This window comes from Macrobrachium rosenbergii, chromosome 1 (assembly GCF_040412425.1).
Source record: "Macrobrachium rosenbergii isolate ZJJX-2024 chromosome 1, ASM4041242v1, whole genome shotgun sequence".
In the NCBI taxonomy this organism is placed as follows: Eukaryota; Metazoa; Arthropoda; class Malacostraca; order Decapoda; family Palaemonidae; genus Macrobrachium; species Macrobrachium rosenbergii.
In genome coordinates, this window is record NC_089741.1 from 56,232,979 (window position 1) to 56,249,485 (window position 16,507).

The 16,507-nt window shown below is 40.7% G+C and overlaps 1 protein-coding gene across 1 annotated transcript in view; it reads right to left on the reverse strand.

Moving 5' to 3' along the window:
* LOC136838636 (chitinase domain-containing protein 1) overlaps positions 1–16,507 on the reverse strand; it is an 87,287-nt gene that overhangs the window by 26,108 nt on the left and 44,672 nt on the right. Inside the window, exons 7-8 of the mRNA XM_067103939.1 lie at positions 9,078–9,181; positions 4,197–4,276 (exon numbers count right to left, since the gene is read on the reverse strand). Of these exons, the coding sequence (XP_066960040.1) occupies positions 4,197–4,276; positions 9,078–9,181 (184 nt within the window). The remainder of the gene's footprint in view (positions 1–4,196; positions 4,277–9,077; positions 9,182–16,507) is intronic.

Genomic DNA, 16,507 nt, shown 5'->3' on the forward strand with positions numbered 1-16,507 from the left:
TGCCCCAGCCCAGGGCACAGTACCATGATACAAAAATACCAAACAATGATGTTGCCTACACTACATAATTAAAAATGTGACCACTACCCAACACTAAAACTGGTGGGCACTCCAGGTACATTGTAACCCCCAGGCTCCCCTCGGACTCAACACCATGTTCAAGGTGAAGAGACAGAAAGAAGCAAGGGATGCTTCCTACACTTCCTCACCCAACACTATGCCAGCTACGGACACAGGTCCTAAGATACTACAATTCTCATATACTGTCTCGACGTCCCGCAAACAATGCATCACAAACACTGATTTGCACCTCCAGTACATTGCTTGCAGAATGGAAGAGAGGGAAAGGTTGTGCTTACAAGCTACTGATGTAGCAACTGCTCTGACAATGTGTGATCTAATTTTCAAGACTGGTAAGTCATTCTCTGCTATCTGGGAGTGTGATTCTATAATGAAATCCCTCAAGAAGAAAGAAATGGCGTTCTTCAACAAGGGTCTAGAGGGATTTTTAACGGAGCACCACAGATTACTAGACTGTCCTCTAATGTTCTCAGTTCCTTGTAGGTAGTACTAGAGGGCTCTCACCAAGCACAGAGCTCTTTCCTCCTATTCCATCCCTAAAATATTTGTTAAACTTTTAATATTAAAAGAACAAGCCAGGGTTGTGACAGGTTTTCGTTCTTTGCTAAAAAACCTAAGGGGAGGGAGCAAACTGCGTCTCCCTGAGAAAAACCGATCCTCTCGTCAATCACATGAAGTTCACTGACCATCTTCGCAGTGGCCAGAGCCACAAGAAAAATAGTCTACTTCGTCAGGTCACTCAGAGAGGAAGAGCACATTAGTTTGAAGTGCAGACTAAAAAGCCACTTAAGGACTACGTCCAGATTCCACAAGAAGGTCTCCTCCTTCCTAGACTTGAAGAAATTAAACGACTTAACAAGGTCTGAAAGATCTTGATTAGCAGAAATGTCAAGTCCTTTATGGCAGAAAACAGAGCTAAGCATTGCTCTATATCCCTTTATTGTGGAGAAAGACAGGCCACTCAAAGATCTCAAATAAAGGAGGAAGTCTGCTATTTGAGCGATAGATGTTTGAGAAGATGAAATGTTGTTTCTCCTGCACCAAAGCCTAAACACTGTCCACTTTGCCTGGTAGACTCTGTTGGAAGAGTTAGGTCTACACTTGGCAATAGCCTATGCCGCTGATCTAGAAACCCTTTTTGCTCAGATGAGCTTACTGACAGTCAAAAGCCTGTCAGGGCCAGAGTGGATAGACTTGGATGGAACTTCCTGAAGTGGGGCTGTCTGAGAAGACTTGGAATTGCAGGAAGGGATTTCGGAACTACAAGGAAATCGAAGGTCCGTGAACTTCACTTTCTGTACAAAAAGGGGCCACAAAATCATCCCAAGCATTGTCGGTGAGAGAAACTTCTTCAGCATTTCTCTTATCATCCCAAGTGGAGGGAAGGCGTAAAGATCCAGACTGGACCAATCTTGAATCACTGCACCCGTTGCCCATGCTAGGGGGTCCAGAAAAGGGGGGCAGAACAGAGGCAGACGGTGGTTTCTGGAGGTAGTGAATAAGTCTAGGGTTGGTTGTCCCCATAGACTCCAAAGGCTGGCACAAACCAGACGGTCCAGTGTCCGTTCCATAAGGAGGAACTGATTTTGATGGCTCAGCTCACCCGCCAAAACATTGCATTTGCCGTGAATGAACCAAGCAACCAATTGGGTCCAGTTCTGGTCTACCCAACATAGAAGGTCTCTCGCTATCTCGCAGAGAGAGAACGAGTGAGTTCCCCCTGATGCTTTATGTAAGCCAAAGCTGTGGTGTTGTCTGCAGGGACCATTACCATCCTGTTGCAGACCTCTGTTGCAAAGTCTGCAGTCCCAAGTGGACCACTTTCAACTCCTCTAAGTTGACGTGGAGCCCTTTCTCCTTTAGGGACCACCTTCTGGAGACTTCTTTGGTTCCCGAGGAGAGCTCCCCAACCTAGATCCAACACATCAGAAAAGAAGTCTATGTTGAGGCTCCCCGGGAGAAGCGATTTCCCTTCCGTCAATTTTTCTTCGGACCTCCACCAGTGCAGGTCCTCCTTTATCTCTGATACTATCGGAAAGAAGTGACAGTCTTCATGAACTTTCCGATCCCAACAAGCACTTAAGTAAAACCACAGTGGTCTCATATGCAGCCTCCCCAATCTGACAAACTACTCCAAGAAAGCCAGAGTGCCCAAGAGACTCATCCATTGAGTGGCGGAGCAAGAATGAAGGGAAAGGAACAGATCGACTTTCCTTAGTCAATCCTCTACTCTCTTGGGAGATGGAGAAGCCCGAAAACTCAGACTGTCTATCTGAATCCTCAAACTGAGAATGCTTGAGGGGGAGTCAGCTGCAATTTCTGGCAGTTCAACAATAAGCCTAGTTCCTGTGTCATTAGAAGCGTCTTCTGCTGGTCCTCCATGCAACGCTCCTTCATGGGAGAACAAAGGAGCCAGTCATCCAGATAGAGCGAGATATTTACTCGCGCTAGATTGGGCCATCCTGCCAGGGGAGTGAGTACTCGTGTGAATACCTGTGGGGCAGTTGAGAGGCCGAAACAAAGTGCTCGGAACTGAAAAAAATGATCCTTGTAGACAAATCATGCATCTTGCATGTCTAGGGAGATCATCCAATCTCCCTGCTGGATGGATGCAAGAACAGAATGAGTCGTTTCCATACTGAATTTTATCTTCTCTATGAAAACATTCAACGCACTTACATCGAGCACTAGTCTCCATCCTCCTGAAGGCTTGGGCACTATGAACAGACGGCTGTAGAATCCCTTCGACTCGACGTTCTTGAATACATCTATGGCTCCCTTGTTGAGGAGAGAGAAAACCTTTGAGACGGACAAATATCTCTCTAATCCTACGGAGTAGGCCGTCAATATGACTGGAGTGTTGGTCAAGGGTGGCCTCTCCCTGAAGGGGACGGAATATCCTTCCTTTAGCACTTTCACTACCCAGTGATCTGTCCCTTTCATGCTCCATCTCTCCCAGAAGAGAAGTAGCCTGGCACCAACTGGGGGATGGAGGACTGGGCTCTCACTTGCGAGAGGATGATTTTGTTGCAGATTTCTTGATTGCTCGAGATGTGAACCTAACTGTGCCTCAAGGCCTGGACTGTGATCTCTGTCTGCCCCCTCAAAAGTGCTGCAGCTGAAGAGGAAAAGAGGACTTGGCAGAGAAGATATGTCAATCTCTCTGGCACTTCGTCAATTGTGTCAAAAGATCTTGCATCGATTTTTATTGAAAGCTTGAAGCAATTTCACTCACCATGGCTTGCAGGAACAAATGATATCTGTCAAGTGGGGAAAACAGAAGGGCCGATTTTTGCAAAGCTGTCAAGACCTTAGATGTAAAAGAAACCCAAAGTTCCCTCTTCTTGAGGATGCCCATTGCATAAAGGGCAGCTAATTCCTGAGAGCCACTTCTAACTACCTTTTCAGCACAGGAGAGAAAGTTAAATCTGTGGTGGTATCTCTCAGGAGAGAGGGATCATGAACTTTCTTGGCCAAAGCTCATATGCACCAATCAAGATAGCTTAATACCTCAAAGGTTTTAAAAAGGCTCTTGAACAAATGATCCACCTTAGGGAGCTTGACAGAGTCTGAGGGTTGGTTACTCATCATGAACTTTCATCATAGTTTTTAAATATATACCTTTCCTACCTTGTAGGTGTTTATTCATTACACTGATAACAGTAGCCGAACCTCAAACTGTTGAGTCAGTAGATAACAAAGTAACTTTAAATTCTACTACTGCAAAATACTGTACCATAAGCATCACATTTATTACAATGATAAGACAACACTCTGCCTCACTGTAAATTTTGGATTCTCTTAGTACTATTACTAAATAGTTAAATCAAACCACTGACCCTAATATCTAAACTTTTAAAGGGAGAGCCAAAGGTTAGATTCTATATGGGATTCTTTGCAAAATTTCCAAAAATTATAAAACTATTCAACCAGACTTTTAGTACCTTTTTAAGTTTCTGCAATACTCTGCAATTACTCTTTACTGTGAGATATGAATGGAACACATCATCTCCTTTGTAAACTTTATACTGACAGTTATAGTCCTAGGTTATAAAGCAAATATACAATACCCTTTTCACAAATACTTTAATTTAATGTTGGACAGAACCCCTTACCTTTGCTCGATCAGGAGACAACTCATTTGGTACCAGCCTCTCAACACATTCCTGCATCCAAGAAAATGGGCTGTTTGGTCCTGTGAAAGAGAAAAACTGCAAATTACCGAATACTTTGTGGCAGGAATGAAACATAAATCTACTACATTATAATTCATCTTAAATACAAACACAAGAAGAAAGTTTATTATTCAAAAATAACGTACGAGTGTGTCAATGGACATACTTGTCACTCTTCCACAATCAGATGACTTATCACCTCAGTCATAATCATGTTATACAAAATATGTGATGATATGTTAAAGAATACTTTCACTACAACACATTTTTGTGTTCCAGCAAAAAGCCAAAGCCTAACAATTTATATACGTTCAGTGTTGTACTGTGGCAAGAAGGCCTCCACAAATGTCTTGTGTAGGACTGGAGATAAGTTTATAACGTAAAAACGTTGACATTTACAAGCCATGAAAGGAATGGTAAGAAGACTTGCTCTATTGCTATCTATTCTCTTTAGTTGGAACTTAAGAGTTACATTTAAAGGATGATACTATTTACTGCTTCATGATTCTTAGTAGTAATGCCAATATTATAAATAAGTCTTCAATGAAGCCTACTGTGTTCTGAAGACACATCAGAAAAACAAAAATTCTGTTGAACATCTTTTTAGATGGGTAAAAATGAAGTGGTAATGGTTAAGGGTACCCTGTGTTTACCAATTTAACAACTACCACAAGGGTTATAAGGAAAATCTCAAAGAACCAAAAGTATGTTTTAAAATACTTGTGGAATACAAAAATTTAGTTTAAAAAAACAATATCGCATTACCTCTTGTATTGATCGCAATACCTCTTGTTTTGATGGATATTTAAACAATTAACCCTTAAACGCCGACTGGACGTATCGTACGTCGACTAAAATTGTCTGTTGTGCCGAGGGACGCATTCAGACGTCAACTACAAAAATTTCAACTTCGGTCAACTTTGACTCGGAACGAAATGGTCGAAAAAATGCAATTGTAAGCTAAAACTTACATTCTAGTAATATTCAATCATTTACCTTATTTTGCAAACAAATTGGAAGTTCTAGCATAATATTTCGATTTATGGTGAATTTTTGAAAAAAACTTTTTCCTTACATCCGCACGGTAACTCTGCTGAAAATTTCAGAAATTCTTTCATCATTTTGTCGTAATGTTTGCACCGGTTTATATTAGTCGTTACATAAAGTTTTATATATGAAAATGTGCGAAATTTCATGTAGAATACAACAGAAAATAACTCATGGTTGTAGCTTCATTAGTTTAAAATATACATAAATCACAATAGTGCCAAATTTCAACCTTCAGTCAACTTTAACTCGAACGAAATGGTTGAAAAACGCAATTATAAGCTAAAACTCTTACATTCTAGTAATATTCAGTCATGTACCTTTATTTTGCAACAAATTGGAAGTCTCTAGCACAATATTTCAATTATGGTGAATTTTTGAAAACTTTTCCTTACGTCCGTGTGCGCGGTAACTCAAACATCTCAGAAATTCTTTCGTCACTTTGTCGTAATGTTTGCACTGGTTTATATTAGTCGTTACATAAAGCCTTATATATGGAAATGTGTGTACTTCATGTAGAATACAACAGAAAATAACTCATGGTTGTATCTTTATCAGTTTTGAAATATTTTCATATAAATCATGATAAGTGCCAAAATTTCAACCTTTGGTCAACTTTAACTCGACCGAAATGGTAAAACGCAAATTGTGCTAAAATCTACATTCTAGTAATATTCAATCATGTACCTTCATTTTACAACAAACTCAAAGCCTTCTAGCACAATATTTCTGATTTATGGTGAATTTGAAAAACTTTTTCCCTTTACGTCCGAGCGGTAACTCGCTTGAACATCTCAGAAATTTTTCGTCACTTTGTCGTAATGTTTGCACCATTTTATTTTAGTAATGTTACATAAAGTTTTATATATGAAAATGTGTGCAATTTCATGTAGAATACAACAAAAATAACTCATGGTTGTAGCTTTTATCAGTTTTGAAATATTTTCATAAATCACGATAAATAGAAAAATTTACTTTCGGTCAACTTAACCCGACTGAAATGGTCGAAAAACTGCAATTGTAAGCTAAAACACTTACAGTCTAGTAATATTCAATCAATTACCTTCATTTTGCAACAAACGGGAAGTCTCTAGCACAATATTTCGATTTATGGTGAATTTTTGAAAAATTTTTACATTCTGGGTGAGTTACGAATTCATGCATCATTTTTGATAATATTTTTAAAGTGTTGCTTTTTGATCGTTTTACAATTTGTTATATACCAAAATCATTGCAATTTAGTGTATAATACAAAAAAAAAAAAAAATAACTCGTTAGCTTTAACCGTTTTGCTCACAGCACGATAATGAACTCTTAATCTTAAAAACTAAGCATGCTGTGATTTTTTAAAAAAACTTTTTTCCGCTTCGGCGCTAACTCCCGAACGCCGCTGGCATATGACAGACACTTTTGTAAATAGAGGCTCGGCGTTAAAGGGTTAACCTCCATAATCAATGACCTCTCCAAGTCAAAATGAGACTGCGCTCCCTGAGTCTGGTTTCTGATTTAATTGTAAAGATGAAGAAAAGTGTTATATTCAAGTGGAGAGTGTTCATTCATCTTAAATTTCTTAGTCTTTGATACTGATTGACTGTAAGTTATCTGGCATCACAATTATCAGGATCACTGATGCCGCAAAAGCTTCATTAAGACATAAAAGTGTATCTCTGCCAAACATTCCAGTCTATCCTGTCAAAAATGAAAAGGTTAATAATGCTGTCTTACCTTTGATCTGCACTTATGCCAGAGGTTCTGGATAAATGCAGAATCCACTAATTTCCTGCCTATGGGTGGTTTGTTAACAAAGACTGAAATTGCTATTAAGCACTGTATACAGATGATAAGCCACTAAGAAAGTCTTTTACCCTCTGCATACGATTACTTGGTTTATCACTGCCAAAATTTTAGGCCACATGATTACCCTGGCATGTCTTGGATAACATGGCTTTTTATTTTTATTTTTTATTCTCTTGAAGAACTTCCATTCAAATTAGTAGTCAGATGCTATCTTCTGATTTAAAATGAGCAACATTTTGCAACGGATGCCAGAGATACAGGACTTCTCTTACTGCCATGGTTTGTTGCTGTTGACAGTTCCTCTAGGAAGGAAGATGATACTTTTCCAGTAGAACCAATACTTTTGAGTAACCTCACTTTGTTGGTTTTGTTTGTTATCTTGTTTTTGTTGCTTTTCCTCCTAAACTTCCAGAGAAAAATTTTTGCCTTCAGGTCTTTCTCCAAAATGGTATCTCACCTAGGGCCTATATCTATATTAAAAAAACTGTGCATGCTGATACAAAACATGTCTTGAACTGGAAAAGGTTTGAAAGGGGATAAACCTTGTTTAAAACTATTATGAAAAGTACTTTTGATACTGCTGAAGTAACTAACCACCAACCGAAATGGCATTTGCTTATATAGTAGATAATATTGATTACATAAAATGGTAACCAAATTTTAAAAAAAAACTGCAGTTGAGCAACTTTGCCTTCATGAACTAACTACAAAACAACACATGTCCAACATAAAATCAACATGTCCAGCAAGAAATAACCTAACCAATACAGTATACAAGAAATATAGGAGCTCAACCAGAAATTATCCCTGTTGAAGAGAGGTTAATCTAAGAAATAGGGGCAATGTTCAAATAGTTTTATTGTACAATATCTTGTATACAAAAATAATGTATGAAAAACTAAACACATAATACAACCCCTATCTTATTTATGTAATAACTGTTAATACCACGACCCTCAGCCAAGGGTTGAATTTACCAGAAGGATAATACTCAATCATTCTCTTGGCTGCCTATCACACCACTAGGGGAGATCCCACTCGCAAATGTCATACATTGTTTCAGAAAGCTAATGCAGATGAGGGTGAAGCCAACTGGAGGGGCTTGGAAAAACATAAGGTGTGAATTTACCCGACACAAAGTTTTTGGTAATTTTGTTTGGCCATACAACACACAAACCTTACTACTTACTTGGGAGGTGATGTTCCAGTTCTCCAGAGTTCTTTTCCAACAGAACACTGACAAAACTGATAAGTGCTGTATTATTTATCAGTTTAAGTATATCTGTGAAGGACTCTAGACCTTCCAAGAAAATGACTGTTAAAAAGTAGTAATACAGGATGCATGTGAAAAAGTCTAGCTACTCTCATCTGATAGCAACTCTCTTCTACAAAATACCTTGATCCTGTGAAAAAGACTCACTACTCCAAAAAATTAAAATTTCAGTTTTAGTAAGTCACACAAATACTATTACATTTTTGTTGATAATTTCCCATGAAAAACATTGACAAATTTAGCTTGAAAAACATTAGCTTGAATTTAAATAAGGAAATTAAATGAAGGAATTTACGGGCCCACTGATTCAGTTTTATAAACAAACATTACAGCTACTATTAAGATATCAGTGGTGAAGGAAAGCAACATTTGGACTTACAGGCCATTAGGTAAGATTGGGGCTCCACTGTTTGGAGCAATCTCACCTAATAGTGTGCTCCTAATTCAGCTAAAGTACTATATGTATAAATTATACAATAAGCTCTCCTGCTTTCATCAGGGGAACATGTGTAAGACTAGATTTCTCTCTTGTATGGACACTCGTATCATAACACACAAGTTTCTTGTATGGACATTCAATATTGAAGGACATAATACTACAAAAATTAGGTAGGAACAACCTGGGTTCAACGTTACAATCCTACCATACACAAAAATAAAGACAAATAATAAAACAATAAAGTAATTCAAAAAATAAAAATTACCTGGACTTTGGAAGTTAGAGTAGTCATATGTCATCAGAGAGAAGGCATCTACAAAATTAACAAGAGCGCTAAAATGTTCACCATTAAAAGACCCTGGTATGTTTCTGAAAAAAAAAAAAGACACATGTTTTAAGTTTATTCCGTAGTACAACTGAAAATCATTGTGGAAAGGGGTAAAAAATTATTTCACATGACAATAAAGATTTATCCATACATCTATCCTGTTTTTTTCCTTTACACTCTAAGGAAGATCTTGCTACTATTATTACAACCCTCCCATGAAGGACAGTATTTTCCCAATGGTCTATTGAATACTTAAATTCAGTAAGTTTCCCAGGTTTTTAAGCTAATGCAGGTTTTCACCATACAGCAAATCTCTCGGGATGAGGGTAATACCTCAAACCTCTTTCTTGACCTCAGCAAACACTGGTACCCATTTACAGCTAGGGAGACCAGTGAGAGAGAGAGTTAAAGAGTGAACCACTGACCTAACAATCATGTAATGTACTAGGAAATAGGTTTAATGTTCAAATTTTACAATGTATCAACATGCCATGCAAATAATCATAGATATAATCTTTAGTCTATTGCTGTCTCAATCAAATAATGGAGTAAATGAAAACAAAAATCACATATTTCTAAAATAATTTGTATTTTTCATAATTAACAAACCTGTGGTCATAACATTAGGATAAATCTTCTAGCGCCAGTTGGAACCGGCAAAAAATTCAATAGAATTGTACATTCAAGGTACTGATAGCATCGTCTTCTGTCACAAGTTACCATATTTGATGGCTTATAAGACGCATGTCTGCATAGGACGCACCCCAATTTCAGAAGGACATTGAGGGAAAAAAAAAAATGTTTCCTAGCCTATGCTCATGATTTTGGTAAGTAAAAACTGTAGTATTAGGTTATCATATGCACATTGTTTCTACCAACAGAATCAACAAAACATTAATAAAGAAGTTATTTACCATATTTATACAGTATTTATCAAAAATATGTATTATACAATCAGCATTTACTACGATCGAATGTTTCGTCTGCTGCTGAAAGCTACTAGTAGGTTTACCAAGAGATTGCAACACATTCATTTGTAAACATTGTTTCTTACCGCAGAATCAACAAAAACATTAATAACGACAGTTACCTACGGTTATATATGTTATATATATCCATTATATTATTAAAATTATATATTATGTGAAAGAGAATGTGTTAGCAGGAATTGCCAACTACCAACTGGAACGGTAAGCTTGTTATCCGTAAAGCTCGAGATAATCACTACTAGGTGGCAGCACACGACTGTAAGTCTGTAAATGTGAATGCAAGCATCCCGTAGACGACGATAATGATATTAACACTTTTTAATGAAATATCGATAACAACAACGAGATATTGATTATAATACTTAGCAGTAAGTAATTGCGGTGATGACAAGTGTGATAATGATAAATAATTATAATAAACTTTGGTTTTTAATAGGTTATTAGATAACATCAATGTTAGGCTAGGCTACCAATATCTACGTGATTTCATGTATAATTTCGGCCAAAATTTAAATTTTTTGAGTCACATTATGTACATAAGACGCAGGGGTATTTTTTAGGCCATTTTTTTATTAAAAAAGTGCGTCTTATACGTCATCAAATACAGTAGGTGGAACAACCACCAACCCAAGCTGGGACTCAAGATGTATCAGTATTCTTCCAACCCAGGTTAAACTGTCAGAGGGGTGGTTAGAGGTGAGCCTTAAATGTTAAGACCGCAGGTTTGTTAGTCATGAAAAATACAAATTATTTTTAAAATTTGTGATTTGTTCATACATGGAACAAACCTGGGGTGTTAACATTAGGATAGATTTACTCTTGGTGGGAGGTATCATTATCCGACTGGAGGTTTGCCACACCAGGTCATTCTTCTTGTATAGGAGAAATCTAAGAAAGATGACCTACACCTCTGAACCTTAGCTACGTCCATAAGTTAGGTTCAGACTTCTAGGTTTCAATACAATGCCCAAGTTAATTGCATAAGTGGAAGATGAAGAGCTATCTGTTCAGATAACAAACCAATGTAGTGACCTATGTAGGTTTGTTATCATCCCTCTCTCTCCTTGCTTAAGAGAAGAATGTTCTGCTACTGAAAGGTAACTTCATTCATTGATGATTACTCTAACAGTATGGGCACTGCACTCACATGTATCATGTCCATTCCAGCTCATGATGGAACAAACTTCATACTGCCCATAAGCAAAGAAGACAGAAAGGAGAAAAGAAAAGAGACCAGTCATCTCATTAATTTCACTTTCATACCAACATCTTACGCTAGATACAAACTGTCCCACCAGGGGCACTGGATGAGCTACACAACTTACTGAGCAGCCATCACTGGACCCAAGGAAAAAGTGTCCAAGGACCTATGGGCAATAACCTTCAGGTAGAAGGAAGTGAAAGTGGTTTGGTGACGCCAGGAACCAGCATTTAAAATTCTATGAACAGGTAAATTCTTCTTGAATGCTAAAGAGGAACTCAGCCCTCTAACGTCATGCGCTCTTACATGGACGCTACTGGCTGAAGCAACTGCTGCTGATGAATATGACTTCATGATCGTTTCTCGTAGCCAGAACAAGACTGTATTCTTGGACACTTCTTTCTTGACTTGTCCTGTGCTAACAAAAAATCTTCGACATCCCGGTCTGAAATGTCGAGTCCTTTTTAGACAAGCACACGGCATTCTGAAAGGACACAGCAACATTTCGTCATGGTCATTGTCAACAAAGTCTCCTAAAGAAAGTATAGAACAGGAGACGAATTTGTCATCATGAATTGAGGCATTTTGAGTCTTGGCAACAAATTCTGGGACAAATTTGAAGACTACTGACCTCCAACCCCTGGTATGCGTGACATCATAAGACAGACCATGCAACTCGCTCACCCTTTTTGATGATGCTAATGCTAATAAAAAGACTGCTTTCAGGGTCAAATGTCTATCTGAAGCCTGCTGCAATGGTTCATAGGGGGCTCGAGTAAGGATAGTCAATACAAGAGTCAAATCCCAACTAGGAGACTTGAGATCTCTAGGTGAACAGGAATGCTCAAGGCTCTTAATCAGCATAGATATCTCCCAACACACAGCTATATCCACGTCCTTCACACGTAGAACTAAAGCCAACACAGCTATGTAGCAGACACAAAAGAAGTTTTTCTGAGAAAGACTAGGAAATCAGCTATCTGTTGAATAGAGGTTCCGAGTGGAGAGGAACCCCGTCTACAGCACCAATCACAGTAGACAGACCACTTTTCCTGGTACACAGACACTGAGGACTTCCTGAGACAACCTGACATTGGAGACGCTGTTCTTTGAGAAAAGCCTCTCGCTCGCAGGAGATACTTGATAGTCTCCACCCATGAAAGGATAGGGATTCTACAGACTGATGATACCTCTCCACATGAGGTTGACGTAGCAGATTGTGCCAGGGTGGTATCTCCCTCGGAACCTCTGACAGCAGAGAACGCAGATCTAGAAACAATTCTGCTTGGTGCCATTAAGGAGCTACCAGAGTCATCTTGAGATCCTAGGACCTCATCACTGTTCAGGACATGATGAATCAGGCAGAACGGAGGGAAGGCGTACACGTCTAGGTTGTCCCATGGATGTTGAAGGGCATCCTCCGCCACTGCAAACATGTCTGGGACTACTGAACAATAGACCTCTAGCTTCCTGTTGAATCTTGTAGCGAAGAGATCTATCACTGGCCTCTCCCACATGTGAAGCAGCCTGTCCGCAATCTCCTGATGCAGAGACCATTCTGTTCCCAGAATCTGTCTCTACCGACTCAGTTTGTCGGCCACTGCATTCCTTTTGCCTGGAATGTACCTGGCCACAAGATCCACTGAGTTGTCTACGGCCCACGGATGCAGCCTTCAACTCTAGCACATTGATGTGCAGTCTGCTGTCCTGCTAACTCCACTCTCCGGAGGTCAAGAGATCCTTTTGATGATCCCCCCCAAAACCTTCGGAAGAAGCATCTGAGAACAGTAGAAGATCTGTCAGATTGCTGTTGTCCAACATCACAGCAGGTCGTTTCTCACTTCTGATGACAACAAGACTTGCATGTGAGGGGAATCTCTTGCTGGAGATGAAAATTCCTTCAGTCTCCATTGTAATGACCACAGATGTAGATGGCAGTGAGGAACCAGTTTCTCCAGAGAAGTCAACAGGCCCAGAATAACCTACCACTGTTTCGCTGGTTGAGTTCGTTCCGACAGAAAGGCAAGAGCTACTGTCCTGAACTTGTCGATCCTCTGCTCCAACAGGAAAACTCTCAACGCTGCTGAGTCTATCACTATTCCCATGCACAGAATCCTCTGACTGGGGATTAGATTTGACTTTTCTAAATTTACCACAATGCCTAAGCTGCAGCAAAACTGAAGCAGTCGATCCCTGTCCTGAATTAGCTTTCCCTGGAACCGCTAAGACCAGCCAGTCGTTGAGGTTCCTCAGAAGTCTGATCCCCTGAGAATGATCCCATGTCGACACCGAAGTGAACACTCTTGTGAACACCTGCAGAGATGCTGTCAGACCGAAGCAAAGCACCTTGAACTGAAACACCTTTCCCCCAAGAATGAAGCGAAGAAACTTCCAGGAGGAAGGATGGATTGGGATTTGGAAGTAAGCGTCCTTTAAGTCTATATTCATCATAAAGTCGTCGTCCCTGAATGCTGCTAAGACTGTTTGCGGAGTTCCCATTTTGAACTTCATCTTCCTGACAAACAGGTTCAATGTTGACAGATCTTTGACAGTCCTCCAATTGCTATTGGTCTTTGGAACCAGGAAGATTTAGCTGTAGAACCCTGGCAAAGGACGCTCTACTTGCTCTACTGCTCCCTTCTCCATCATCTTCACTTCCTCTTGCAGTACTAGGTGTTTTTGCAATCCTGGATTGTAAGAGAGGTACATGAGAGGGCAATCTGAAAAAGGAGGAGTGAAGTCGAATGGGAGTATATAACCTACCCTAAGGGCATCTACCCACGGCTCCGCCCCATATCTCTGCCACATACCCCAATGGCTCACCAGGTGGTCTAGGTGCAGAAGCAAGTCTCACTACCTTCTTTGGTGCAGGTTGTTGCGTCTGTCTCATAAAACTAGGTCGAGTAGCAGCAGATTTACTTACTGCCTGCTGCACTAGCCTATCACTTGTATCAGACCAACGTCTATAAATGGCTGCTTCCAGCGTATCTTTCAGCAGCAACTGGGACTCCATAATATTGCTATTCCTAAGCGACAATAAGGAGCCCACATCCACTGACCAGGCTACCTTGGCTAGGGCAGCGTCTCTTCTCATCACCAACAGAATATTGGCCCATACATTAGCGCTCGCTCAGATTCGTTAAGTATGAGATGGCCTCAGAACCAGACTGGAGCAATCTGATAAAAGCCATCTCATCTATCGAACTCCTTGTAGCTGCAGACAAGGTAATTTCGGCCACCTCTGTCGACCATAAATCCAACAAAGATGCTGTCTGGAAGATTGAAGATGCCATCAACTCCAATGCAGCCACTTCTTAACACATTAAGGAGGGACACTCTGTCCTAACCTGATCCAAAGTTAGGCCCAATCATAAACGTATTATGAAGTCCAAATTGATCTGTCTACTCAGCAGTGGAACAATTGGTGTTGTATAATATCTCCTATGGTGAAGCAGAGGGGACTGGGAGAAACTTGAAAGATCTATTCGATTGTAGCAAGTTATCCAGAACCGAGATCAATGAATTCACATGACAAAGGACCAAATCAGAATGACTGGAGCAAGGCAACTCAAAAGAAGTCTTAACATCTTCTTAGGGCCTAAAATGTCTTCAATACCTGTAGGAGCAATTGTGGAAGGAGTTTCATTTCTCTTAGAAAGATTATTGAACTGACGAATTAGGTCTATAACCTCTACATGAGAGGAAAGAAACTCCTGGCTTTCCAAATCCTCCACCTCCTGTGGAATCTGACCACCCGAAGTGGGGGGAACAGGAAGATCCCAAAGATCGGCTCTGGAACTCAAAGAACCCTTGTCACATGACAGACAAGAATCCTCCCCTGGCCTGGTAGTCACGCCCATGGCCCGGGGAAGACGAACGTCGGCCGTGGTATCTGCTCCTCGATCCCGACCGTGAACGACGTGCATTCCCCATGTCTAACTGTTCCGGAGACGAATTACAACCGAGCCTACCCACACTCCTTTGGCTGTGACTCACTGAAGAGGAACTATGAACACCTCTGGGTGAATGAGACCTTGAACGACAGCCCAATGGATGACTACCATCTCCATCCTCCACCAGCCTAGATACTGCACGGCCATTCACATCTGCCCGGGCATCATCTGAAGAATCCGCAACCTTGGATCTCTTGATCGGAGCCCTGACATCCTTCCTCCAAACATTAACAGGCCGAACAGGAGACATAGGCACCACATCACATCTCCTTTTAGAGATGCCCTTGAGTATCCAAGTCCACTGGACGAATGCTATCACCCAAACACATCCATGCAATTCCTGAAGATGTCCCAACAACATCCACAGATGAAGAGTCACGACCCGCGGCCAAGGTGGAGGAGGTTCGAACATCCCCTACATCGTAGACTTCTGAGGACGAATGAACGTGGCAGAACCACAGTCATGTAAAGTTGATGACTTGGGAGCCACTGCCGATTCTGGAACACACCTCCTGAAGAAGACGAAATGATCCTTCTTTTCTTGGCACTAGGATCAGACACGAAGTCCCTAATTCTCCAACACTTGGCTGGAGCACGTACAGGGGACAGAGGTGACTGCGACATTGGCATTGATGAAGAAGACACAGAAGATTCGTGTCTCCTCTTCTTACGAATACATTTCTCCTCAGTCACTGAATCCAGTCTCTCCAACACTGCTTTGACCAGGAAATCCACAGACGGCGCAGTAGACAATGCCATAGTAGCAGTAAGCTGTGACATCACAAAGGTTGATGAAGCTGAAGGTGACATCACAGAGGGAACTGGCTGTGATGTCACAACAGCAGATGAATCACATGAGGAGGCTGTTGGTACTACTGAGTTCAGAACAAGGGGTGACCCATAATGACGCACGGGTGGTACATATGCGTCCCGGTAGATGTCGCAGCACTAGACCCCATGTATTGGAAGCACGGGGGAACAGGAACAGCCACGGAAGATGGTACTGGATATTGGGAAGCCAAGCAGTGAGACAACATGCCATCCAAGGTGGGTTGGTACTCCTGATAGGCCTAACGATGCCCAAGCACTTGTCATCTTTGGTGCATCAGAGGCTGGAAAGAGGGACAAAGATGACGATGTCCCCCCCGCCCCGAAGAGAAAGAAGAGGCAAAATTAGACAAAAATTCTCCCAAAACCCCTCCCGAATCGTTGAAAAAACATGAA